At 58.8% G+C, this 25,843-nt stretch overlaps 3 protein-coding genes across 10 annotated transcripts in view; 1 reads left to right on the top strand and 2 right to left on the bottom strand.

Annotated features, from left to right (window-relative positions):
* Positions 1–107: 107 nt before the first annotated feature.
* Positions 108–6,564, bottom strand: CPNE6 (copine 6). Its single transcript, XM_033107440.1, has 17 exons — positions 6,429–6,564; positions 4,932–5,103; positions 4,370–4,549; positions 3,971–4,045; positions 3,722–3,796; positions 3,508–3,591; positions 3,328–3,417; positions 2,868–2,972; positions 2,539–2,625; positions 2,241–2,300; positions 1,868–2,001; positions 1,730–1,784; positions 1,588–1,639; positions 1,146–1,279; positions 767–1,003; positions 408–582; positions 108–302 (listed from the first exon to the last, which is right to left on the bottom strand). Exons 2-16 carry the CDS (start codon positions 5,097–5,099, stop codon positions 445–447), a joined length of 1,674 nt encoding a protein of 557 aa, XP_032963331.1. The 5' UTR covers positions 5,100–5,103; positions 6,429–6,564; the 3' UTR covers positions 108–302; positions 408–444.
* Positions 6,565–8,462: 1,898 nt separating this feature from the next.
* Positions 8,463–25,731, bottom strand: CARMIL3 (capping protein regulator and myosin 1 linker 3). Of its 8 annotated transcripts, none has more exons than XM_033107435.1 (40): positions 25,041–25,731; positions 23,428–23,522; positions 23,072–23,122; positions 22,912–22,971; positions 22,710–22,825; positions 22,405–22,502; positions 22,096–22,166; positions 21,919–21,992; positions 21,593–21,668; positions 21,422–21,510; positions 20,879–20,973; positions 20,565–20,651; positions 20,241–20,350; positions 20,036–20,113; positions 19,406–19,482; positions 19,220–19,324; positions 19,056–19,125; positions 18,518–18,599; positions 18,295–18,391; positions 18,093–18,147; positions 17,845–18,017; positions 17,567–17,635; positions 17,250–17,343; positions 17,064–17,162; positions 16,496–16,624; positions 16,208–16,321; positions 15,604–15,779; positions 14,755–14,842; positions 14,494–14,631; positions 14,143–14,206; positions 13,840–14,048; positions 13,361–13,464; positions 12,405–12,720; positions 11,899–12,027; positions 11,211–11,277; positions 11,023–11,112; positions 9,385–9,503; positions 9,122–9,302; positions 8,855–8,965; positions 8,464–8,730 (listed from the first exon to the last, which is right to left on the bottom strand). In XM_033107435.1, the coding sequence occupies exons 1-40, from the start codon at positions 25,078–25,080 to the stop codon at positions 8,705–8,707; spliced, it is 4,122 nt and encodes a 1,373-aa protein (XP_032963326.1). In that variant the 5' UTR covers positions 25,081–25,731; the 3' UTR covers positions 8,464–8,704. The 8 variants fall into 8 exon arrangements, with proteins under 8 accessions (XP_032963323.1, XP_032963325.1, XP_032963326.1 ...); XM_033107437.1 differs by having other exon boundaries at positions 9,122–9,296; positions 13,361–13,461; XM_033107436.1 differs by having other exon boundaries at positions 8,465–8,730; positions 13,361–13,461.
* Positions 24,731–25,843, top strand: part of LOC117023027 (dehydrogenase/reductase SDR family member 2, mitochondrial) — a 107,372-nt gene continuing 106,259 nt past the window's right edge. Inside the window, exon 1 of the mRNA XM_033107441.1 lies at positions 24,731–24,844. The gene's annotated coding sequence lies outside the window, so the exon portion shown is untranslated. The remainder of the gene's footprint in view (positions 24,845–25,843) is intronic.

Here is a 25,843-nt window from a genome sequence, read left to right as displayed (position 1 = left end):
GGCCCATATGTCAAAAGGTGTGGTCCTCATTTCTTAATGGTGTGTGTGGGGCTGCTACGGGCTGCCCAGTGGGCATCTGAGACATGATGGGTAGAGGCTGAAGTGCCAGGAATGGTTCCTTTTATTAACAGCGAGATAGTCAGGATCACTGAAGATAGTCACTGAGGGGCCATAAGGTTGAGGCGTATGGGGCCTGGGGAGAGGGGGCAGGGCTTGCCACTCACTTCCAGGACCCAGGGAGTACAGCTGGTCCAAGAGGGACAGGCACTGGTCACTCGAGTCACAAGGGTCAGGACAGGCACCTGGGAGAGGGTGGGACAGTCATCAGCACCCTCCTCTACACCACAGTTGGCCAAGCCCCACTTTGCACCCCCTACTGTCCGCCCCTTTGGGTCCTCAAGACTCACTGAAAGGCTGAAGGGAAGTCGGTCCGGTGGGAGGCAGTCAAGGGCTAGGGCTGGGGGTGGTGGCCGGCGTGCAGGGCCTGGGCACCCCGGGGCTGATGCCCTGGCTGGCATAGTACTCCACCACCTGCCGCGGCACCTCAGCCAGGACGCACTTAGCGAGTGCAGAGGGTGCGGCCTGCGGGTGGGGGCGGAAATGTGGTTAGAGTGGGAGCGTGGGAACCGGCTCAGGTGAGAGGCAAGGCTTCTGAGTGGGCTCTAGCGTCCCGAGTAGGACATCAGCTAGGTGCAGAGCCAGGTCAGATTTGGGGGTATGAGGAGCTGAGGAGTCCTTCTGCTGGCAGAGGGCATCAGGCACTCACATCCTTGAAGTCCCGGAAGGGCACGAATTGGACGATGTCGCGGGCCGCGGGCACCCCTCGGGGGCAGCGCAGGGGACCTTCGTCGCCGTCCAGCAGGCGCATGTCAGAGAAGTCAGCATTGCCCACGCCCACTATGATGATGGACATTGGCAGGCGGGAGGCGCGCACAATGGCGGTGCGGGTCTCGGCCATGTCGCTCACTACGCCATCCGTGAGCACCAGCAGCACGGAGTACTTCTGAGGGCAGGCGGAGGGGAGAAAAGGTAGGCTCTGTGTGCAAGGGCCTTGGCATCTGCCCCAAGCCCCGGTCCTGGCTCTGGCCCCACCCGAGGACACCTGGGTAGAACCTGGTTGCCTGCTTCCTCCTTCCTCTCCTCACCGTGGCTTGGCCAGTACTCTGCTCCCGCTGGGCTGGCTCTGCCACGCGGTTGATAATGGGGGCCACGTTGGTGGGGCCATACAGCTGGATCTGGGGCAGGCAACGGCGGTAGGAGGTGATGACCCCCGAGATCTCTGTGGGCAGAGGTGAGGCTGGCAGAGATTAGCAGGGAGCTCTTCTTGACACCCCTTAAATCAAGGATGTGTCCCCCACCTCCTTCCTCAGTAAGTAGGAGAGTTGGATGGTCCAGACGGGGGTAGTTGGTGCATAGATGCTGGGCCAGAGTCTGGAAGTCTTACCAAATGAAGACAGGTACTGGATGGGTAAAGGGGCAGGGAGCTGGGCCCATGGGAATGGAGTCTGTGTTCTGGCATGGGCTATACAGGAGAGTGCAGCAAACTGCATGGGGGCAAGGAGAGCTGCTGGGCATCTCCTCTCTTACCTTCACATTCAGGATTTTCCGGGTCAAAGTTGATAGCAAAGTCATGAGATACCTGCGAAGGTAGAGGGAGAGCAGCAAGGGACTCCTTCCTTCCTGTCTGACTCTCCCACCATCTCCTCCCTTTCCCTTGAACCCAGCCTACCTCGAAGTTGGGAGGGATTCGAGCCCCAAAGCCAAAGGCTGGGAACCGCTTATCACTGGGGAGAAGAAAAAGCTGTGGGGCCCATCGGGCGAGGCCTCCCTGCCTGTCTCCCCACCCCTGCTCCCCGCTTCTTCCTACCTGTCGTAGTCTTGGCAGATGCCTCCCACTGCACGCAGGGCCTGCAGGTAGTGGTTGGGCTGGCGGGAGCTGAGGCAGTGTAGGGACTGGCTACTCCTTGGGTCCCCATTGGAGGCAGTGAAGTCGATGGCCACCTGGTGGAGGTGGGGATAGGGACATGCGCATCTATGACAGCCAACAGAGAGGCTAGGCCAGAGCTAGGGCTTGTAGGGAGGACATAGGTAGCCTCACCATGGGTCGGGTGAGGGGTACAAGGCGACAGTGCGAGGCTCATTAGAAGCCTAAGTAGAGCAGAGGGGATTCTGGGTTCCTTTTGTTCACTATGGCTTAGCCCCTCCCCCCTTGCCTGTGTCCCCATCCCCTCGGCCTTTACCGTGAAGCTGATCTGGCAGCCGCCCATGATGTAATCCAGGAAGGTGTGTACCTTCTCCACCTGGTGAGAGCAGAGAAGGTAAGGTGGAGGGATGGTCCTTCGAGGAGGAAGGTAGGGGGGGTGCTGTGGGGGAAGTGGAGGGACCAGAATTTTTGAGGTTGAAGTTGGCAGTGGGATAGGGCAAGGGTTCTCGGTTTCCAGACAGGGAAACTGGTCTTTGAAAGAAGGGCAGAGCTGAATGTGAGGTTGCGGGAGGGCTCGGAGCTGGGGCGGGCTTGAGGCCGGCACTGGGATGTACCGTGCATTGGGCCAGCACTACGGTCCCCGAGCTCCTGTAGTTCTTCTTCTTGTCCCGGTACTTGGGGTTGATGCAGTCCCACTGCACCTAGACCCCACATACCCCCAAAACGCAGGGTCACAATTCCATAAGGTGACCCCTCACCTTCCTTCCAGCAGAGCCTCCCAGAGCAAGTCCCCTGTGGCTCAGTCCTTGGGCTGAGCCTGGGGACTTTGCACTCTCTCCACCTCCTATCATGTATGGTGGGCTCTTCAGCATCACCTTCAGGTTCTCCCAGGGATCTTGGGAGTAGGTTTCTGGGGTGGGGGGGGGTGAGGTCTTTGTGGCACCTCCTGTCCAGGGTTTGCCGTTCCTTCCTGCATCTCCTGGAAGGTGCTGGTGAACTCGCCAATGAAGTCATGCTTCCCACTCGAGTCATAGTCATACACCAGGAACTGAGAAGGGGCGGGGGGGTGGGGGTGAGGGTCAGGGATGCTTTTCAGTGGTGCCTGGGGGCAGGGGCAGGGACTCAGGGAGGTAGGGGACTAACAGTCTCTAGGCCCAAACAGATGACTTTGACCTGCCCAGAGAGGCCATCTGCTAAAGTTCATTCTTTGGCTCAACCTGGCAAAGACTGACTTCTGATAAAAGGCACCCATGTAGGAACATTGAGCTGTGACCGGTTCTCTGCCCCACAGTGAGAAGACCTTATCTCATGGGGGAGAGGAAAGGGGTTGCCGCCCTCAGGGGGGAAGGTCTCAGAAAGCAGCCTGATGCTCAAGCAGGCTGCCCTTGCTTGTGGGGCTTCACCTTGAGAGGCCGGTGGATGTCACAGCTGCATAGGGAGTGCAGGGACAAGCGGAATGGCTCCCAGCAGGGGTTCAGGTTGTTCTTTACCACCTTGGGGAGGCACCAGAGAGATGGTCACCTGCTATGTAGGTTTCTCTACTCTGCTCTTCCTCCCTCCTTCCGCTAGCCCCAGGCACCAACCTCGGTCCTCCAGACCAGCTGGTCGCTCTCGTCCTCATTGGTCTTATAGATCTCCATGAAAGGGTCAGACTTGCTGAACAGATCCTGGGGGCAGAGGGGAAGGGGCACATTAGCCTGGTGGGGTCTGCAGCGCGAGGCGGCTCACACTGAGAAGGGGGCAGGGCTAGGGCTCTGGGGTTTGTCTTGAGTGGGAAACCTGGACTCGGGTTCCAACCTTGTTGTCCAGCTTGTGGGCTCTGAAGGTGAGTTGCACATAGTCATTGGTGCCAGAGACCTCCTCGGCCACAATCTGCAAGGGGAACACGAGTGGCAGAACTCCCCCCACCCCCCGCCACCACCACAAGGGCCACCCTCTGCCCTTTCCCTTAGGTGGGGGCCCATCCTGGGCATGATGTCACCATGGATGTCCATGCAGAGGCATTGAACGGCCTGCCCAAGGGGGAGTACAGGTGACCTTGCCTACCGTGATGGTGGACTTGCCCGCAGTCTTTCCATTCTTCAGCAGCAATGGCTTAGTGACCTTGGTTTGTGACACAATCTGGGGGTGGAGGTAGAGGGAGACCCAGCTGTGATGCCCCCACCTGCCTTGGCCAGGGTACAAGGGACAGGGGTAATAAGTGCCACTTGGACTAGGGTTGGACTGAATTTCCACAGCAGTTTTAAGTTAGACACTGCGACCCCTTCTTATTTAGATGAGGAAACTGAGACGAGAAAGGTTAAGTGTCTTGCCCAGGGCTGCACAGCCAGTGAATGGAGAACATGGGGTCCAGCCCAGATTGAACTTGCCGGGGAGCATGCTCTCTGTTATTTTGCATTTCAGAGGCAGGAGCTGATGGGAGTGGGATAGGGTGGGATTGCAGACCTGGCCCAAGGTGCACTCTGTAGAGCCAAGGAAGGTGTCATTGCTGGGGCTGGTGGCGCCATCTTCAGCATCAAACACATGGAACTGCAGGGGCTGCTTCTCCTCAAAAAAGTACTCAAGGGCCAGCACCCGGGAAAAGACGGGGCTGGAACAGGAGCGCAGCACCTCCGTGCGCTCTATCTGTGCGGCAGGAGGGATGAGGGCCCTCTGAGAACCCAGTTTGTTTGCCCAGCCCCGGATTACCCATCATGCCAGTTTTCCTTGGGTTTGTACACCCCCAGGGTCCCACTAGACTATCAGTCCTCTGGGGCTCTCGTAGGCTTTTGGGAGCTGTGCCACTGCCTCTGGGGCCATCTCAGAACCCTCTGGAACTCTGTGCTTTAGAAGCTGTAAAAACGGCTTGTGCTAGTAATCATGGCACACCCATCACCAAGGTTACCCACACAGCCTAGAAGAGGCCCCTCAGGGTCTTAACACTCCCCTGTGAGGCTTCCGGTGTTCCCACCCAGCTTCCCTCCCTCCCAGGCCAGGAGGTCAGTGAAGGAAAGACCCGAGCTCTCACCTCCACCCACTGCTCATCAGAGTAGAGCTTGAGCAGCACACAGGGATGGGGCTTGGTGAGTGTGTCTCGGTCCAAGAGGCCATGGCAGGACACCCGCAGTTCCACCCGTGAGGCCCCCAGTGTCATGGCTGGGGGCTCAGGCACCCATGCCATCTCAGGGACCGACATGTTACTGTGGGGACAGAGCAGATGGCCTGACACTGGAAAGGGAACACCTGCCAGGGAAGGGCGTCTGTCTTCTGGGAGCCTGGGTCCCGCTTCCCCTTGCCTTGCTTCCTGAGGCCCTGGGACCTCATAGACCAACTCTTTGCCTTGCCCTCCCTTGGCTCAGCTTCCCCAGTGCGCTTGAGCAGGGGAAGGCCGTGGATCTAAGCCTCCCACTCCTTCATGGCCCTATGCTTTTGTCATCCCTGCTGGCCTAGTATGCATGGACAGGGCTGGATAGGGCTGGAGGGCTGGGGGCGGGGGTGTTCCTGGCAGTCTTGGCTCTTAGGCCATCGATTGATTTATACTTTCTGCTGCCTCAGCACCTTCTGCTATTTCCTAACTGATGCTTGAGCCAGTGCTGCACTCAGTCTTGGCACGAGGGAGCTGAACTGGGGCAAGGGCCGTGAGGAAGGGGGTGGGAGGGTCCCAGGAAGTCTGAAGAGGATGGACCTCAGGAATGGAGTTTGCACTTGGCAGGAGGAGGCAGGTGGAAGGTGCCCTGCGGGGCTGTCCCTATCTACCTGCCCCTATTCACCTTCTGGCTGACCGATGGGAAAGGAGAGGTGGGGGGCTTGGGGAGTTAGAGGCAGAGCCCTACCCCTGCCGAATGCTCCTCCAGGTTCTTGGCAGGGGCTCCCACTATGACAGCTCTCACGGCCCTCCCCACCTCTCCTGTTCTCACACTTCTTGGCAGCACTGGCACTGTCTCTTAGCGACGAGATTTTTGGGGAGCCATGGCCCCCTCCATGCTGCCCGTGGGATGCACGCACGCTACCCTCCCCCAGCAGTGGTATCAAGCCTCGGGCAGCAGCAGGCAGGGGTACGCTGGCCCGAGCTCATGGCCGGTCAGTGAATCATCTATCTGTATCTGTCCACGTCTCAGGGTGAGGCTGTCTGATCTCATGTTGTGCTTCTCCCCGTGAGTGTGCATTGGTGTGACTGAATGCCTCCACCCTGTGTGTCTGTCCTCTAGTCGTGTGTCTGTCTCCAGGAGGGTGTGACAGTTCCTGTACGTAGCTCCCTCAGAACTGGGACCCTTCTTTGGCTGGGTATCCCCTCCCTACAGCGGATGCCTTTCTGGATCTGTGAGGGAGGGTCTGGGTTGGGGGTTCTCTACCTTTTGGCCAGGAGTCACACAATTCCTGCAGGTCCCCTGAGATGGGCAGGAGCATGTGGTGGTAAGGGGATCAGGCAGGAGCAGAGACCTTTCTGGGGGTTGGGGGAGATGTTATGGAGACTGGGCCAGGCTGGGCTGGGCAGGGCTGGGCTAGGGAGGAAGGGGAGGCTCACCTGGGCTTCAGTCAGGGGGCTCCTCTCTCCGGCTCTGGCCCTGGCCCCGACTCCCTCGCTGCTTCAGCCGCTGGTGCCAGCTCCGGCTCTGGCTCTGCTGCTATTTATGGGGCCTGGATGGGGAGGGGGGGGGCGGCAGCACCAGCTCCCTGGGCACAGACCGGTAGGGAGGGAGAAGAAGGGAGGGGCAGGGCCACTGCCTGGGAGGGAGCCACAGAACCGGGGGAGGGGGGTGGGCTGGGGGTGGCTCAGAGGCAGGACCCCCACAGACACAGTGACACATATCTTCCCCTTCATGCCACACCCACACCCACACTCAGCATCACAGAGATACACACATTGTGGTGGTGCGTGCCACACACACATTCACACCAGAAAATGATGGAGACACGCACCCACGACTCCCAGGCTCACACATATTTTGACACACACAGGTGCCAGCACATCAACTCACTGTGACACCATGACAGTTACAGCCCTACAGATACACATAGGGAAACACAACCAGTCTCACAACACTCTCCAATCATACTTGTTAAGGATATTTGTAGTCACATATAAAAGAACACTGGACTAGACCTGTCACACACACACCCTCTCACTCACACGAACCCAAATTCAACGGAATGGAGATCTTCACGTGCTCCTTGAAAATCATCCCATGCCACGCTGAATCTCATAGCTCTGAGAATGCGATCCAGTGTCCTAGACACCTTTTAACAGGGAGACACAAGGAAATGGGCACAATTGCTAAAGGGCACAGTCTTACATCCTGGTCACACAGCCATCTGAAGACGGGGCTGCCCAGTGGGGAGATGTACTGAAGGATTGATTCGTGAGACATCTTCCTACTGCCCACAACTTACCCCCCGCCCTGAGATTGAACCTATATGGCCATATCCTTGTGGGAGGGGCCATGTCTGCACAGATCTTGCGGAAACGAGATGTTAGTCATTCCCTAGTGAGACCAGGGGAAGTGAGCAATTGCCTGGGAGCTGTATGCCACACGTGAAGATATTTGGTACATGGTGATCTGGGATGATATTTGGTACATGGTGATCTGGGATGCATACGCAATAGGGGTCACCAGAACATCTTCACTCTGCGTTCCCTCAGCTGCTCATATATTAAAGTAGCAGCTATTTATTGAGCATCTCTTGGGTGCCAGGCACTGTGCTGAGGCTACACAGGTGATTAAAACACAGCTCCTGTCCCTGGGGGAGGCACGTGTATATAGAACAGACAAGCCCACAGACAGGGAGATAAGTCAATATACACAAGTGCAATTAAGTGTGACAGGTGCAAAGGTACGGACCTGTTCAGGATGCAGTGGGCCACAAAGAGGGAGGCTTCAATCAGGATGAGTTGGGGGAAGGCATCAGGAAGGGCTTCACAGAGGAGGAGGCTCTTGAGTGGGAGTCTGGAATACCGAGCTAGTATTTGGTAGCACACCAATGGGAAACAATGAATTTAATCGTTGATCTTCTCACACCATAGACACTTCTGTTCCCCTTCAGGCCACTCTGCTGTTGAGATTTCTATGGGAGGGGCCCCCAGGATGCCATACCACCATTTAATTCCACCGTTAGTGAGCCTGCTGTGTGTACACACACACATACACACACACACACACACAGATACTGCTCCCCAATCTCCTCCTGGTACACTGGGGTCTTCTAATCTCACCGCACCCTGAAAGCTGGACACACACTGGTGTTGGCTTCTGTCATTTTGGTTCCTTCTCCAGCCAGCTCAGCATGTGAAACCCACCCTGGCTTGGGGACTTCTCAGGCCCTCCTGCCTGCCCATCAGTTCTCTGGTCTTCTCTCTCCGCTCAGAGCCCCAGTCCCATCCCTGCCAGGTGTTCCTCGGTTTTGCCCACTGAGACCAAGCACTGAAGGGGCGCAGAGGGAGAGGGGTGGGGGCAGTGAATGGGGAAGACAGCAGAGACTCCAGGCAGGCAGTGATTTTTTTTTCTTTTTATTCTATACAAGTGGGGAGAGAGCCCCTGGGGACAGAAGGCTACTTCAGCCCTCCTGTGAGGGAGTGACCACCACCCTGAAGCTCTCTGCTGAGGGAGCGAGGCATCAAGAGCCTCCCTCTCTCCAGGTTGCTCCCTCCCGCCCTGCCCCCACCTCCTGCCCCCCTGTGCCTCATCCTGCCATCCTGCCCCTGTAGGATGGGCTGGCGAGGGGCCTGAGGTGCGGGGGTGGGTGGGGGTCAGTCCTTGTGAGGCACATGTTGAGAGGAGGGCTGGAGCGGGTACTGCGGTGCTGTCAGTCTGTTCCTGGCTCACTGGTTCCTGCGGGGACAAATCCAGGGAGCCTTGTTTCCTGGGCAGAGGGAGCCAGCCACCCGGTGTGGGGCTCGCCATGTTGGACAGATGGGTGGGAAGGGGGCCTGCCCTCCAACCACCCCAATGGCACCTGTGGGGTCCGGGGGCCGTCGTCTATCAGGCTCCAGCTTGTCACAGGACTGCGCCCGCCGTGTCCTCTTGGGCTTCAGGGGGGCAGTTCGGCGGCCTGGATCCAGGGGCCCTGAAATGACAGTCAAGGCAGGCCTGGCACGGGAGTGGGGCTCACAGGCTACGTGCTCCTCCAGGCTGTGATTCATTCTGGGCCTGGGATGGGGAGCCGGTGTGGGCAGCAGGGTCCCAGAGGCGTCCTGAGCCCCGCGCCAGCCAGGTGGCAGACCTTGGACCTCAGGCTCCTCTTGGTCCTGCTGTGAGCCCAGCGTCAGCCGGGGTTTATTCATTCCTGGGGCTGCACCCCCAGCCTCAGCGTCCTCCTTGCCCCCTGGCTCCTGGATGGGACGGCGGCCTCTGGGCACAGCCACTGGCTTGGGGGGCCGTGGAGCTACAGGGGGGTCCTGCAGCTGGCAGAAGAAGGAAGATGCTGGGTCAGTTAGTCCTTTTGTGTCATCAAGGTGCCTCCCCACCCACCTTGCCAGCCCTCACCTTGGCATTCCTAGCAGGAACCGTCCTCTCAGGGAATAGGGCTCCCTCCTTCTCCTCCTCCCCATCTTGGGAGGCTGGGCTGGGGCTCTGACAGCTGTGGCTGGGGGCGCTCTCCTCAGCTGGGGGATAGGAAGAGAGGAGAAACTGCAGGAAAGGCATTGTTGCATAGCCCCCCCTGTCCCCTGCGCCTATGAAGTCCTGGAGGCCAGGACTTCCCCCCCAAGCCCATTTGCTCCTGTGCTTGTGCCTTAAGTGTCCCCTTCTGCTCTCTCATGTCCTTAGCCCTTGGTCTCCAGGATCATCCTGAGCCTGTCACCTCTAGGGGAGCTGGGGTGGTCTGTCTCTCTTGAAGAGCAGGGCCTGAGCCCTTTCCTGCTGGGGCAGAGCCAGAGCCTGGGCCGTCTGGGTCCACACACACGGCTGCCCATCCAGGGCTGCAGTGCTCCAGGGCCCTGCCAAGTCTGCAGCCTGGCATTCCCAGGACTGTGTCTGCCAGTCTGATTTATATGATGAGAGTCTCAAGGAGAGGTGCCCTGGCGCCCTCACCACTCCCCCGCCCCTGCCTCTATGGCTTTATGCAACCTGAGCCTGAGGGGATATACCACCTGGAAGGTGTTGTCTGCGGGTGTATCTGTGAGGTATGAGTGAGAGAGAGCTGAAGGGTGCTGGCGGAGGGTGTGTGCGCAGTAGAGCGTCCGACTCTTGAGGTCTCCTAAATGAAGGATGGAGCCCAGCTTTGGGTGCTTCACTGCTTTGTGTGGGGGATGGGATGACCAGCAAAGATGCCCCCAGTGCTGGCTCGGCCTTGGAGGATGTGTAGGAGACAGGTATTTCCAAATCAAGGGCTCTGCACCCTAGCCCGTGCCCTAGCCTTGGGGAGGGAGAGGAGCAGGGTGATGGAGTGTCCATGTACGGAGAGATTTGTCCACGTCAGTATTGTGGGAGGGTCATATTCCAAGGCTGTGAGAACTTATGTGGACACGGAGCTGACCAGCTTTTTCTTAGAGGCTCCTTAAGTACCTAAGTGAAAGGTACCCTGAACCCCGCAGAAGGGAAGTGTCATACCATGACCCTCTCCCCTTTACTCCTTCCGAGTTGCACGGCCAGAAGGTAAGTGGCTTGTATGTCCTCACTGGTGGTGGCTGAACCTGGACTAACTCAGGGTTCTGACCTCCGAGGCAGGAAGGACTCTTGCCTCTTTCTTGTGGCATCTTTCTGTGTGAGCTGAGGATGGCTTGGTGAGCTGTTTTTGGAGGGGCGTGGAATATTTGAGGTGGGCCTGGCATGGCTAGTCCTTGCCCACTCTCTTCCCAGCTGAGGTGCAGGGAGAAGCTTTCTCTATAGAGGGTGCCACTCCTCTGACAGTGGCCAGAGGTGACCCCTGCCCTAGAGAATTCCCCCACAATCGCCCAGAAAGTGTTCTTGTCTGCCAATCCTGGCAAAGCCACTTTTGTTCTGTAGGACCTCTCTTTGGATTCGGTTGTTTGTCTCTTTTGAATGTAGCTTTGTACATAGCCTTAAACATTTTCACTTCTCACTGCCCCACCTGAGTCGTAAATTCCCCAATGCAGGGACCATGGCGTCTTTAGACACACCCTGGGCCTTCAGTGCTGCCGCCCCAGAAGAGGCGTTCCGTACCTATGTGCCATGTGGCCTCTGCACGGCGCATGGCGCTGAAGCATGGCTTGGTGCTTTGGGGTGGCGGTGGGGGCTTCCAGGCTCCGGGCCCTGGTGTGGAGGGAGGGGATGGGAAAGGGGGAGAGGCAAATTAGGAGAGGCTCCTGAGAGAGGGGTCAAAGGCAGAAAGGGAGGGTGACCATTCTCACCTGCATCATCTGAAGAGCGCCGTTTCTGCCAAGCCTGGACGCTGCCCTCCAGGTCTGGGCCTGTGCCCTGAAAGGACAGCTCAGTCAGGTCATCGGAAAAGTCCCCTCCAGATGGGGACTACAGTTAGCAAGGGCTCCTGCTCTAGCATCCTATGTCATTAGTCTCTAGACACTTGTGTCATTTCTTTCACAGGGATACCCATACCACCCCAGGGGCATAAGAAATGGCTTACATGAGTGAAAATCCTGTTAACTTTAATAGTGACGTGTTTATTTTATGTTGTGATAGAAGAAAACATGACTCTGGTTTTAAAGATGATAATGCACAGGCCCAAGCTAAGTTACAAAAAGTGAGTTGATTTAAATTATAATATTATGTAAATGATAACACAGGTGGTATGTGGAGAAGTAAAAATCAGTCCTAAAGGTGGTAATCAAGTCACCGACGTTTTGGAAACAGCTTTGGAGGTGAGTATTTTTACGACTGCTCATTTTATAAGGAAGTAGAGGCTCCAGGAGTTTAGTGACCTGTCCAGGATTCCATGGCCAGTGTCCAGTACGGGCAGAGCTGCAGCTAACACCAAAGCTCAGCTCTCTCCACTGACTCACCGAGGACAGGGTGCGGGAAGGGAGGGCACTAGACAGGGACCCACAGGACCCTTGATTCATCACCTTGCGCTCCCCTCACCTCTTGTTTCCCATCGAAGCTCCAACCCTTGGTTCTTCCCAACCCAGGAAGGGCAACACCATGGAGCCTTGGCTGCTGTGCCGTCCCAGGGGCCTGGCCCTCATCCCCTGGTTCTGACCCCTCGGTGCCCTGGAACAAGGTCTCGGGTTTACAGGAGGTTCCTGAGGGAGAAGCGGCTCTACAGGCAGCAAGGGAGTGGGGGAGGACCCCTGCCCCTCCGAGTCCCCAGCTGTGGGGGTCGGGGGTGGGGTGCGCGTGTGTGGGGAGAGTCCTGCCTGGACCCTCTGAGGAGTCCTTCTTCTGCCCTCCTATGCATGCAGCGCTCCCAGCATGCTCTGGGTCACCAGGCCTAGCTTACTCCCCAGGAGCAGGGAGTTGGGATGACCAAAGTTCCCCAGAGCCCCAAGTCCTGGCATTCTCCCATTAACTGCCTGGGGTAGAATGGGCAGGTGGGCTATGTGTGGGACAGGAAACAGGGAGGACACAGTACCCCCTGCCTCACTTACCATCTTCCTGCGGAAGGAAGGCCCCCGGCCCCCCCCAAATCCAGGGAGGAGGCCACTCTCCTCCTCTGGGCTCCAGCAGGGGGAAGAGTTGTTGCCGAGGCTGGGGGGGTCTGGGCTGGGGGGGCTCTCCTGAGTTGGGGGTGGGGGTGGGGGTGGAGGGAGGAGGAGCCCAGTGGTGGGGGACCCTGGCCCCTTGTCCCCCTTGAAGCTCCGGGGCCGGCGAAAGTGAAACAAGCCTCTGCGCCTCTTCTTCTGGAGTGGAGGCAGCGGCGGCTCTGAGAGGCCTGGCCGCAGGGTCCGCAGAGTCCGGGGGTAACTGGGCAGGGTCAGGGTGAGTTAGTCGGGTGAGTTAGTGACAAAGCCATGGGGAGATGTAAATGCCAGATGCAGCGGTTGCTCAGGGCCCAGGGTGGTGCTGGTGTTAGTTTAGTCTTGGGTCTCACAAACCTCCCACTTTCCTCTCATCTAGTCTCTCCTGCCGTTCTGTAACCCTTTCCATTCAGTTCTCAGGGGAGATGGCGTCCTCCTCTTCCCTGTCATAATCCTCCAGCAGATCAACTCTTTCCTCTCAGGCACCCCTCCCATCCTCTCCTTCTTCCAGCGTCTCCAAGTGACCCAGTTCCTTGTGTGTAGGACAGTGACTGAGAACATGCCCTCCAGGCCTCTTACCTAACTGTCATCCCAACCCAGGGCCTCCTGCCACCTCCCTCCTGTCTCTGTCCCCACCATCCCACTGTGGTGGCCTCATCCTTGTTAGACAGCTCACCTGAAGAGATTAAGAAAGCATGGGAGATAGGGCTGGGTGGGGAGGGACGAGAACGTGGGGGAAATGTCCCAGAGACTGGCTTTGGGCACTGTCATTGGAGAGGCCTCCATGGGAGCTGGGCAGACACAGGGCCCCCCCCACCCAGGGCCTCGGGGCCTGCTGAAAATGGGAGTGTGTCTAGGTGCCACACCTGGAACTTTCATCCATAACTCTTCGGCTAAAGAAGTCCTCCAACCCCTCATCCAGGCGGGTGGCCATCCCATTCTCCTGACGCATCCCAGGTACTGGCACCTGCTAGGAGGAAAGTCTTGTAGGAACTCTCATCGGGGTCAGGGAGCTCCCCTCGCATCCATTCAGGGCTTTCCCCTTTGGACTTGGACTGGCCTTTCTTGGCCCCATGGAAATTTAGACTTCAGTCTACCTGGGCATTTCCTAAACTTGGTTCTTGGCTCTATCCCTCACCAATGTCTGGCACACAGATTTCCTATCTGTGACAAGGTCTAGCTCCCATCCAAACTGGATCGTCCCTCTTTTTGTGGCTGGACTGGGTCCCTGCCAGATCCCCTGGGTCCCTGCCAGTGCCTCTGACATTTGGGTCCTAAAGCTACAACCCCTGGCTTTGGCTTTGCTAAGTGAAGTTGGTCCTCCTTCAAGGCCTTAGGGACTTACGCTGCGCCGACCAGGTCCTGGAGGGGTGGTCCTGGGGGGCCGGGGCCTGCCTTGTGTTTGGTGCTTTAGTTTATAGCCATGAGTGGGAAGCTCAGCTAGACCTTCCCAGGAGCCACTAGTTGTGGGCTGGCTGTTCCCGAGTCCTGAGAACCAGCCAGGGGGGATTCCCAGGCTCCCCAGCTGGCTTTCCATGTCCTGAGGGCTCCCACCTGTGGGAACAGCAGCGTTAGAGGGACTAGCAGAAGGAACAGGAAGAAAACAGAAAGGGAAACAGGGCCATTAGAATGGAAGCTGGGGACTCACTAATGAAGGCAGACACCGGCCGGATCTTGCGGCAGCGTTTCTGCTTTTTGATGGCCATGGTGTCCTGCAAAAATGGACATGCATGGTGGGGATCGGTTGTTGCAAGTCCAAGGAGTCTCACCCGGAGCCACCATTCCTCATAAAGCTTTCTCTTTCGAATCCCTCCTGCCTCCCTCTCCTCAGGTGGCTGGGGCATTGGGACAAGGGAAGAGGATGGACTGGATAGCGCTGGGGGATGACATGAGGCTCAGTGCGGGGAGAGTGGAGTTCAGGGAAGTGGAAGGGGACAGGGTTTTGCCGGTTCAGGGCAGGACCTCGGTTAGGGGGGGAATTAGGGGTGAGGGTGCTCACGATGTTGGTCCCAAGTTCATCATCTGTGGTCTCCTCGTGGTCCTGGTTACGGCCTCGGCCCCGGGAGGACAGATCCTGCCCTTGGCTTGGCCCCCCTGGTGGATCTGATAGTGTCCTTAGCTGGGCCAGGTGCCGGGCCTGGGGAAGGACAGGTGTGAACAGGATCCCAAGGAAGCTGCCCACCTCCCAGTGCCTTGAGAGAGACAGGATGAACCGAGGTGCCAGGCTTGCCATAGCCCGGCTAGGATTCAGAAGGCTTACCAGGCTCTTGTGGGAGTGGTGTAGCTCCTGCAGGATCTCGTCCACTATGGAGTTAGTCAAGTAGGTGACGACTGAGAGCTTCACTTCACTGTGGGCACAGGTGGGGCTGCTCAGCCACCCCTCCCTAGCCCTGAGCCTCAGCCTTGCCCTTCCCTGGGTGCCTGAGGGAGAGGGCCAGCTAGCCTGGCTGTCCAAGGAGGCCCTGAGATGCTGTAGGAGGCAGATTCGGTCCACCATTCCTGTTTCCATAAAGGTATACCCAGTCCCAGCCATGGGCCCCCCAGCCTAGGCATTTGTGGATTGGGAGGGTGGGCAGAGAGGATTGCAGGAGTTGGAGCATGGAGCTCCAGCGGAACAGAGCTGGGGAAATTGGGGTGCTCAGTGAGCTCTGCTGGTTTCTGTTGTAAGATCAGAAAGCAGTTCTTGTAATTTTTCTTTGCTTTGGTGCGCAGTGGCATGTAGACCCAGAATGAAAGAGGTCTAGGGTTGCAAACTGGAGGGGCTGGGGGGTGGGGTGGAGAGAGTGTAGTCCTCCACATACTCCAATCACATCGACATTTTTTGGCCTCCGAGGAGACTGTGCTTTGTTTCCAGGAGAAGAGGACTCCGGGTGTAGGTGGCTAAGTGTGTGTACACACTCACTGCCCGGCTCCTAACCCCCGGCTCAGCACTCAGAATTCTAGGGCAAAGATCAGTCCAACCCTAAATAGCAAGGTTGCAGTTAGTTAAAAGATTTATCCCCTGTAATGGAGATTGTGTCATTCATTATTCATTGCTGAGAGCTGGGCCCCAAGTCCCTAAGTGTTCTGGGCCAAATCCAGCCCCTCCCCAGCCCGGTCAGCCTCTCACTCTAGTTTGTTCTGAATGTCCTGCCCCGCCTGCTCCAGCAGCGCCCCGCGGATGAAGTTCCGGGGCACAGTGACGCGCTCGGCCACATTGCTCAGCATCTTGTTGTGGCCCTCAGCCACACGCATGGCCACGGGGCATAACTCCTGCGTTAGGCTCACCATGGACTCCAGGATCACCTAGTGTGGGAGAAGGGAGGCCAAAGCCCCATGGGTGGCAGGGTCAGGGCTGGCACCAAACCCAGGAGACTCTAGCCTTTCTATTCCAGCCCCTCACGGTGAGACTGAGAGGCCCGCCAAAGTCACAGGGCAGTCACAGGGCCGGTTAGCAGCAGGGCCTCGGACACTCAGGCTTTCACCCTACCCTATGGACAGGGAGAGTCTGACCAAGGATCAGAGTCCAGAGGGGAGAGGTCAGCAATCAGAGGCCCAGATTGAAGCTAGCAGAAAAAAATCCAAGCCCGGTTGTCTAGCTATATCTTGGTATAGCGGGAATGTGGGTGGTCTCAACTCTGCATTTCCTTCTTGCCTCTGGTCATCTCTCTGCGCTGACCTTAGCCCTCAGATTAGGGATTGAGTCAACACTGGGTTCCCTCCTCAGGACTTACCTGCAGCTCCTTATCCACAGCCTTGGACACCTCACTGGCTACTGACTCCAGCCTCTGCCGCACAGGCCCGTCGTTGGCTAGCACGTGGCCCAGCTCATAGAGGCTGGGGAACAGCTGCAGAAGGAAGGCGTTACGATCAGAAGGCCAGAACCAGGCCTTCCTAGTGCCCGGGTGCCCTGTGCTAGGAGGGCAGACACATAGGGCAGGGCGTGGACACTGCTGGGTTGGTATGGCCGGCCCTCCTGGCTTCTGGACTGTCAGGAAAGCGTGGGGCTGCCGGGGGCTCACCGCCCGGGAATTCTTGGCATCCTTGATGAGGTCCCGAGCGTAGAGCAGCTCATCCTGCACAGGCTCTAGGGGGCACAGCCTCAGGGCCCGCACCTCCTCCTGCACCCGTCCGCACAGTCGCTGCAGCATCTGGAGTACAGCCAGCAGGAGTGTCAGGGGGGACCCCACACCCCATCTTCCCAAGTGGGACCCCAGGAACCCCATTTCTGGATCTCCTTGGGCAGTGCTATTGGCACCGGCACTGACAGGGGTGGTGGTGATGTCTCTGGATGACTTGTTCTCCCTTTTTCTGGGGAAGCCCTTCTTGGATGCCCAGTGCAGCTCCCGCAGTCCTGTGCACCCCTTGCTGGCGGGCCCCTGGTGCACCCCTTTCCCTACATGTTCTCTCATGGTTGGGGCCCCTACTCTGAATGTCCTGCCTTCTGGCTCTCTCACATGCTGAGTCCCGTTATGGGTACCACAAGATGCCTCTTTCATGACCCATCCCTGCACCTGTACACTCTGTCACATCACACCTGTGTCACCATGCCCCATGCATGCCCCATGTGTCCCAGAGGGAAACGTTTACTTGCTCGGCGCTGCTGGTCACCAGGCCTTGCTGCAGCCTGAAGGCCTGCTCCTGGGGACACGTCTGGGAGTGGTTGTTCCTCACCAAGCACCACTGGATCTAGAGATGATGGGGCAGGTGGGGTCAGGGCCTGCAGATGGGAGCTGGCCCCTGCCCTTTGCTGTGCCACCCTGCGTAGGCCACCACCTTCTGCCAGACGTCCTCAGTACGCTCGGGGGCACTGCGGTAGGCTTGGGAGATGTCACTCACGGGGAAGGACATGAAGCGCAGCGTGTGGTTGCTGTGGGACATAGAAGCACAGCTAGTGGGGAAGAAGCTGAGGAAGACAGGCCCCTGCTCCCCAAAACCCACCCCTTGCTGACCACTTCTTTTGTCCATGGCTCTTTCTAACATTTCTGTGCAAATAAGTCAAGCGGGTTGGTGTGGGGCTGGAGTAGTTCAGGCCTTGTCCAGGCACAAGAAAGCTAGGGGCTTAGGTCAGGGCAGGGCCCTGGTCCACTCACCTCTCCAGGGCCCTTGCAACGTCCAGAAAGCCCAGGGCAGATGTATTGTTCCGATCCCACAGGATAGTCCTGGGGAGAAGGGCAGCATAGCTTGTTACTCCTCCCTCTGGGTGCCTACCCCCCGGAGGCCTCCTTCCCTTCCCGTGTAATGAGGCTGCCCCAGACATGGCTCTGGACTGAGTGTCTCCTGGAAGCTAGGGTACTGAGCGAGGCAAGCAGGGAGGACGTGTATATGAGGGGCTGGGGCTCCAGGGCACAGGGTGCCAGTGGGGGCTCACCTGAGAGAGGAGTTTATCTGCAGGGCCTTAGACAGCATCTTGGCCCCGATGTCCTCCATGCCATTGCCACTCAGATCCACCTTAGCCAGGCAGGTGTTGCTGCCGAGGGCATTGATGAGGATGCTGGTGCGGAGCTTTAGCCGGGAGTCCGCCACGGAGAGGGACTGCAAGGACTGTGGGCGAGGGGGAGTTGGGCCCCGTCCCCACGGCCCCTGCCCCTGGGGCCCCTCCCAGGCCCGGCCACTCACACAATCCTCTTCCTGGATCAGCTGCACCAGCTTGTGCAGGATCTCCTCCATGGTCCTGCGGGGAGTCAGGGCTCAGGGCAGGAGGGGCGGGGGCTGCGGTCATGTATTGGAGGCGCAGGGAGCGGGCCAGAGGTAACACAGTGAGCCAGAAGGATAGGTGGCGGACGGAGGAAGGGTCTGTGGTATGGGGAGGGGGCCTCACTTGGCCTTGACGTTGAAGTTCTTGCCCAGGAACAGGTGCTTGAGGGACTTATTCTTGCCAAGTGCCGGCACCAGTGTCAGGAGGTCCGAGTCAAACCCTGGCCAGCAGATGGGAGAGGTCTGGCCTGGAGGCCTGAGGCTCACAGGCGTCTCCTGAAGGCTTCTCCCCACACCTAGTACCCCGTCCCCACCTAGTACCCAAGAAGAAAAGCACTCCCACTCACCATTGTCAGACAGATCCAGGCTGCCCACACAGGTGACAGCTCCCAGCTGTTCCTGCAAAGCCTGGGCTCCTGCCGAGCGGAGCTGTAGGGACCAGGTGGAGGCAGGATGGGGTAGGGGTAGGGCACCTTTAGTGCTCAGAGACCAGAGTAATCACACCAGCACTCAAGGTCATACCAGGTCTGGGGTGTGAAATCAGGAGACCCCTTATCCACACCAGATCCTTCCCTAGGGCTCTTTCCCCTTCCTGAGTCAGAAGTCTCCAGGCCACTGCTCTGGAGTCAGCTCTCTCCTGCCCTCTGGTGGGAAAGCCTGATATCTCCCAACTCAAAGCTTTAAGGGGAGAGATACTGGAGACTGATAACGACCTCTGGAAAGAGGGACGCAGATCACAAACTGAGAGGGGAAAGTGGAGGTATGGTCAAGTTGGGGGAGGGTGTCTCAGAGGAGTAGTGCAGAGGCAAGATGTTCCCAGGGGCTTGACTTAGGTCAGAGGAATGGGTGGGGGACAAGCAACAGGGGTGGAGACTGAGGGCTCACCTCACAGCTGCTGAGGTCCACGTGCAGGTCACTGAGGTGACTGTTGAGGGAGAGGCCCTGGAGCAGAGCCCTGTGGGAGGAAGGTCAGCAGGCCCACTTTTACCCCTTATCCCTTCTCTTATGGTCGCCCGTTGGACACTCCCCCAACCCTGCACCCACCCGACCTGAGGGCCTCCAGGGGCAGCTTTGTGGATGACAGGTTGACGTGGCTGAGTGTGTAGGCGCTGCTGAAGAACTGCTTGAAGGCCGGTGGGGCCTCCCGGCCCTTCCTGCGGAGACCTCCGGGTTCAGCAAGGGAGGGGGACACCCACTACTTGCCCCATCCTTTCCTGCACCCCTCATGCTCCCACCTGTGGGAGCAGCTGTTGCGCGCCAGGTTGAGGTAGGTTAGGTGGGAGCAGCAGCCATGGAGCAGGGCACCCAGAAGCTGGGGGGAGAGACATGGTGGGTGTCACAGGGGTTGGGAGAGGTTCTGGGAGGGGTGGGTGAGGACTCCTCCTCCCTCGCCATTAAGATCCTGGCTCTTTACCCTCTGCAGTCAGTCTGTGAGCCCCACTGTGGATACCCACTTTGCCGCTTCATGCCTCAGTTTCCCCTCCGTGGAAAGTGGGTCTAGTCCCTGCCTGGCCCCCAGGGGTGTTGGAGAGGCTCACAGACAGTGGATGTATAAAGCCAGGGTCACCACAGGCTCCTAAGGTGCCTTGTTCACGTTAAGGAAAGCGTCTTTTCTTCCTGGCGGACTCAGTCCTAAACCAGGGCACCTGGCTGGGGATGGAGTGAGGGCTGGCTTTCAGGCACAGCCAGCACAACTTGGGTGGCGACTGGGACCAAGTGCCACACAGGTGTCAGCTATGGGCATTGCCTTATAATGCAGCCGAACCTGGAGTCACACTGCCAGCTCTGGCCACCTCCGTACTCGAGGAGGAGGCTGAGGCCTCCCCAAATCACCGCAGGGTGGTACCTCATCACCCAGCCCTCACCAAGTCAATGGAACAGTCAGTCCCCGCCAGGTCCAGGTGCACGAGCGCATTGGGCTGGGCCAGGAAACTGTACAGGGCCTGGCAAGGAAGGACAGGGCAAGGCGTGATAGAGCCCCTCTACCCCCAGGCTCCACAGCACAGACCCCAGACGCTGAAGCCTGACTGTGCTTCTGTAGGGGCTTGAGGCTACAGTCTGTGGACTCACGTTGGACTCGTCTGTGGCGAGCAGCCCAGCGTTCTTGCTCAGGTCCAGGTATCGAAGGGAGCTGGCAAAGGCTGGGTTGGCCCCGAAGGTCTGGCCCAGCGCCTGGAGCCCTGAGCACAGAGGGCACTGGGCTGGGTTGGTCTCCAACCCCACCTCCTCCCCTGGTACACAACGCTTCCCCGCTCCCGAAATGGGGCTCCTTTCCTTTCCTTGATCCCGGGGATGCTGTGTGAGTGTGTGGGTACACCTCTGGGGCTCAACAGCCAGCCCAGGCAGGGCTGGTAAGAGTCAGAGGTCAAAGGACAGGGGTATCGATGCAAATACCTCGAGGGGAAATGGCAGTCTTGGCCAGGCACAGTTTGGTGAGGCCAGTGGGGAAGCAGAGGAGCTGCTGGCTCAGACTGAGGAAACCTGGGAGTGGGGAGAGACATGGGCGCAGTGAGAGGCTGAGCAGGGGAAGCAGGTGGTGCAGAGTTAGAGTAGGGGCTCCAGTGGGGGACAGGCCCGGGGTCAAGAATGCCGGTGTTGGGGCAGAGGCTGGATCAGGTTTGAGAGCCTTGATTCAGACCCAGGTTGGGCTCTGGGCTAGGACAGGGGTCTGCATTGTGGCGGGGGTAGGATTCTGGGCTGGGGCTCACCCTTGTCCTCGATGGGGTTGTGGGACAGAGTGAGGGCATGCAGCACACAGCTCCCGTTCTCCCCAAACACCCCGGCCAGCTTCTGGACAAAGTCCCTTCAGGCAAGGGGAGGAAGGATTGATTTGTCCCAGCCCCTGGGCTTCCCCTCCTCCTCCACCTGCCTGCCTGGCTGGGGCTGTAAAGGTCAGAGGCCCCTCTGGGTGGGGAGCTGCTCGGGGCCTGTCACGGAACTTGTCACCACTCTGGAGTACCTGGGAAGTTGTGCTGAGGCAAAGCCCAGCTTCAGGTCCTCGAGACTAAAGCAGCCCACCCTGCTCGGTAGTTGATGGAAGAGGGGTCGTGGAGCTGGGGGTCGGGAGGCTTAGCTCTGAGTCCCAGCTTGACCACTGACTTGCTTTCTGCCCTCTTTGGGCCTCAGTCTCCTCTTCTGTAAAGTGAGGAGCTAGATGAGATAGCTCAGAGGCCTGTATCGTGCTCTGAGGCTCTGGGGCCCTAAGACTACGTCAAGGGGGCACCACTGCCCGAGGAGGAGGCTGGCCTCACGTCTTAAGTCCGGCGTTGTCCAGCACCAGCTCTTCGAGGCTCCCTGACTTGCTCAGGGTGTGTAGCACCTGTTCTAGCACTTCAGAGCCCTGAGGACAGAGCGGGTGCTGCGATCAGGAGCCAGACAGGGTGCTACTGTCTCTCCCTTCCCCCACCCCTCCTCGTCCCTACCAGCCGCAGGTCCTTGCAGTAGAGTTTGGTGAACCACTGGTTGTAGGCTAGAGCTGCCACCATTAGAGCCAAGTCTCTGTGGGGAGATTGAAGGGGCCAGGAAAGCGGTGAGCAGGTAGCTGGGGCAGGAAAGAGGAGACTAGGGATAGAGTGGCTGGGCTGGGGAAAGCCCGGGTGGAGAGAAGGCAGTGGAGGCTGGGGTTGAGGAGATAGAGCTGGGGCTGTGGGTGGGACCAGAAGGGAGAGCCTAGAAGAGCCAGGGTTGGGCTGAGGCTGGAATTCGGGGGTGGTGGTGGTGGTGTTGAGTCTCTATCCCATCGGCTTACCGGCTCTCCAAGTGGCTGAAATCCAAAAGATTGAACTCCCGGTTATCCTCGGCGTGATAGATGGTGTCCACATCCTTGGAGAGGTGAAACTGGCTCACACCTGCTCCCCTCCTCCTCCTCTACCCTTTCTCCCTCTGGGTCCCACCTGCCGGCCTACTGGGTTCCTACCCAACGCACCCATTGCACCTCCTCACGGCAGTGCAGACCATTGTAGTCACACAGGGCAGCGTAGGTCTCGGAGAAGCCACCTGTGGGGCAGGAGATGAGCTGGCTCCAAGAGGGGCAAGGGGGTGGGGAACAGGCTTGGGGGCCAAGGAAAGGTCAAGGTCATTTTATGCACTAGTGTCCTGGGTTCCTGCTCCACCACGAACCTCTGAGGTCCGGGAGCTGTGGAGTCCTCAGGGCAGGTGAAGCCCCATACACAAAGGACTCTGGACCAGGGGCAGGGAGGTTTAGGTCCCACTTTCCTCGTCTGCCCCTGCTCACCACAGACACTGTGAGTAGTAGACGTGGAAGTCTCAGAGTTGGGGGACGTGTCTCGGGGCCCTTCTGGGGTGTCTGCATTTCCACGCCGGATTAGACACCTGGACGATGAACAAATCCATCCCAGAGAGGGGTGAAAAGAGGCTCTCAATTCTTCCCGTTATAGCTTCTGGATCCCCAGGACAGAACAGGAGCCGGGACAGGAGTGCTCTTCTCCTCAGTCCCAGGAGCTCAGGTCCAGGGGAAGGAGGGAGGGATATCTAAGGCTTCTGTCCAACCCCTTGAGAGATTCCTCCTGTGCCACTCACCCAGGGCCAGGGCAGACCTTGGAGAGGGCAGAGCTCACATGTCGCGTCACCTGGTCCACACTCTCGGCTGATGGCAGCCGCATGCTCACCATGCCACGCTCTGTTTCCACTAGGATCTGGGGGAGAGGGAGCAGCAGGACCTCAGATACTGACTCCATCCTCCTGCTGGCCCAATAGTGGGGCCCCAGGCTTCGGTGCTCACCTGGTTCTGACTGAGCGTATTAAAGGCCCGGATCTCCAGGACATTGAAGGAGCTCTCCACCTGGGGGAATGGGGATGCTCCTCAGCTCAGGGTAAGAATTTGGCAGCCAGGCTCGGGAGGGAGCATGCTAGGTAATCTCCTGCTCCTCAGCCCAACTCACCTTGGCTGGGATTTTAAGGGGGAATAGGTGGAGGCGCCAGGAGGTCAGGGCCTTCAGAGAGAAGAAAAGAAAGTCAGCTGCAAATGGCAGATTTCTGTACCTTCACCCCCCTGCCCTCCTTTTGCCCCCTCAGCCTGTGCTCAACCCCTGAGCGCAGCGGCCCTCTGCCCTGGTCCTCCCTCTCTCTCATGCCTTCCCCTAGTCTCCTGGGCATCTACCCAGTCCAGCCTGTTCCTCTTCCAGGTGATGTCTCCTCAGCTTTCCCCGATTTGTCTCGTCTGCCCTCCGGGGTCTCTGCTCTCAGCACTCTAACTACCCTTGAGACCTCCTCTTGCTCCCGAGCCCAGTGCCCTCACCAGCACTCGGTCTTCAAATTTCTTTGGCTTTGTCTCCAGCTTCACACGATGTTGCTGGAGAACAGCCCCTTGGCTCAGGCACCTCCGGATGCTGTCTGCAAGTGGGTAGGGGCCTGCTCAGAGTTCCCTTCACCTGGGCACCCCAACCTCTCCAGGGCTCTCCAGGGGCAGGGTCAGATGGGAGGAGAGAGAAACAGAGACAAAGGACAGGGACACTGACCTTTCCTTTATGGGTGACTTTTCTCTTCTATGGGGGGAGCAGCGGGGGCAGGGTGTATGTGTGTGTGTGTGTGTGTGTGTGTGTGTAGTAAACTCTGGCTCCTGATGTTCTTGAGTCAAGGGACAGTCATTGAGTGACACTGTCTGTGGGAGGGTGTGTCTTACACTTCTGAGGGTGTGAAGGATTTTTCCAACCCATTCACTCCAGCAGCCGTGGACCCATACACAGTGAGTCAGCATGTAAGGGTGTGGGGGTGTCCCTTTGACTATATTCTAGTGGTATGGGGGTTCATATCTGCCTTTTACTATACATGTGTGCACGCCTTCTGAAGATGCCAGGGAGCCCGTGTGTGGCATTGGTGGGGATGGGTAAGTGTGAATGAGTATGCTGTGCTTGCAGTTGTGGAAGGGGCACAGAGCCAGAAGTTCTGGTGTGGGTGGGGGTGGGAAGGAGTTAGTGTTTAAATGAGCCTGTACCCATCTGCTGGCAGAACCATCCAGATATCCGAGGGGTAGAGAGAGAGAGAGCGGTGTGGGGGTGCAGTGCTATAAAGATGTGTGTACACACATTTCATGATTGTGCGTGCGTGTGTGTGTGTGTGTGTGTAGGTGTGGGAAATCGCCACGGTGCAGCCTGCCTCTGAGTATCCTTGAGCGTCCTGTCCTGGTCTCTGTGGGCTAGCCTGTGCTCCCGCCTCTGGGGGTCAGGGTTGTGGCAGTGCTGGGGGCTTGGGCCTTGGTTGGGGCCGAGTCTGAAGACCATGCAAAATAGGTGTGGGTGTGGGGTAGTGAGAAGGCGGCAGGCTGGGACGCGCGCTGTAGGAGGCAAGCTGCAGAGACCCTGCTCTTGCATTTAGCAAGAATCCAGGCCTTCTTCCTTGACTCCCTACTTTGCTCCACTGGTCTGGGCGCTGCAGGGCGGCTAGGGGGGCTCTCCAGGGCCAGTTCCGGGGCGGGGCCGGGAGGAGGGAGGGTGTGGAGCCAAGAGGCGGTCGGGACCAGGGGCAGCTCCCATCGTGCGGCGGGGCGGGCCTGGCTCCGCCCGGTGGGGAAACCGGGACTCTCCGTAGGGGAAACTGGACGCCTCGCTGAGGGGTGGGTCAGGTTCGCTGAGAGTCAGCCTCAGGGAGCGCAAGGGGACTGCACCTGTCACGGAAGATCGGGACGGGCGGCTCCGGGACAGGAAGGTCCTGACAGGGTGAGGCAAGGAGGGCAGCGGAGGATGCTCCGGGGACAGAGATGCTCCGAGCTGGGATGCAGGGGGCTGCCTTGCAGCCGGTACGCATGGGGACGGGGGCGGGAGGCACCTGGGCTGGGGTGTGCCGCGGGGAGGAACGCACTGGGTCTGGGATGCTACCAGACGGGGCGTCCCGGAGACCACCGCAGCCTCGTACCTTGCAGCTCGCGGGTGAGCTCCGCGCTGGGCTTGGCCATGGCGGCCGCTGCTGCTGCCGCTGCCGCAGAGGAGCCGCCGCCGCCGCCGGGGAGCCGCGGCACATGCTAGACCCGGCTCCGGCAGGGCCCGGGCGCTGAGCGCTGCAGCAGCCGCGGAGCCCGCTCCTGTCAGGGGCGGCTGCGCGAGCGCTCCTCCCCCCTCCTCCGAGCGCTAGGTCTCCCGCCCCGCCCGGAGAGGTGCCGGACTGAGCATGCGCGCCGCGCCTTTCGGCCGCGTGAGACCCCGCGCGCGTTCGCGCCCACCCCTCCCGCCGGCTCCCGCGTGCGTGTCGCTTGAAGCCGGGGCCATCTCCTGGGCAGGGGGCAGTGACCCTGCTTTCCGTGCAACACTCTTCGCGCATTGTGAGCAGAACCCATTTATTTCGTTTGTGGGCTTGGGTACCCCGGGTCATCCTTGCAAGGCTCCTCCCATTTTCCTGTTTGTCCGGGTGGGTTCAGCTCGTCCTCGCTGACCCTCGGGGCCCAGGGTGATGCCGGGAGAGGACTTGGCCGTATCTGGGGAAGTTCGTCCTTCCTTTCCTGCTCGCCTAGCATTGGGGATCCCTGGGGCGTCCTTGGCACCATCCTCGCAGATGTAGCACCTGGGAGTCCCCGTGCCACCTCCCAGCTGGCAGCTCTGCAGACACCTCCACCCTAGAGCATTACGCTCAGGTCCTGGAGACAGGGAGGAGGGTTAGGGGGAATCAATTCAGAGATCCAGTCCGTTCACACTTATGCTCTCTGCTTGGCTACCACACCTATG

The sequence above is a fragment of the Rhinolophus ferrumequinum genome, chromosome 6 (assembly GCF_004115265.2).
Source record: "Rhinolophus ferrumequinum isolate MPI-CBG mRhiFer1 chromosome 6, mRhiFer1_v1.p, whole genome shotgun sequence".
Lineage (NCBI taxonomy): Eukaryota > Metazoa > Chordata > Mammalia > Chiroptera > Rhinolophidae > Rhinolophus > Rhinolophus ferrumequinum.
Note: the sequence above shows the minus strand (reverse complement) of the source record. Positions and strands in the feature narration are given on the sequence as shown.

Coding starts and splice junctions, on each gene's coding strand:
- CPNE6 (XM_033107440.1), bottom strand. CDS start 5,099: ATGTCGGTCCCTGAGATGGCATGGGTGCCTGAGCCCCCAGCCATGACA. Junction 4,046..4,369: donor CAGAGTGCACCTTGGGCCAG/GTCTGCAATCCC, acceptor CTCCACCCCCAG/ATTGTGTCACAAACCAAGGT. Junction 2,973..3,327: donor ACATCCACCGGCCTCTCAAG/GTGAAGCCCCAC, acceptor GCCCCTTCTCAG/TTCCTGGTGTATGACTATGA.
- CARMIL3 (XM_033107432.1), bottom strand. CDS start 25,080: ATGGCCAAGCCCAGCGCGGAGCTCACCCGCGAGCTGCAAG. Junction 17,163..17,249: donor CTGAGGACGTCTGGCAGAAG/GTGGTGGCCTAC, acceptor CATCATCTCTAG/ATCCAGTGGTGCTTGGTGAG. Junction 11,113..11,210: donor GCGCTCTTCAGATGATGCAG/GTGAGAATGGTC, acceptor CCTCCACACCAG/GGCCCGGAGCCTGGAAGCCC.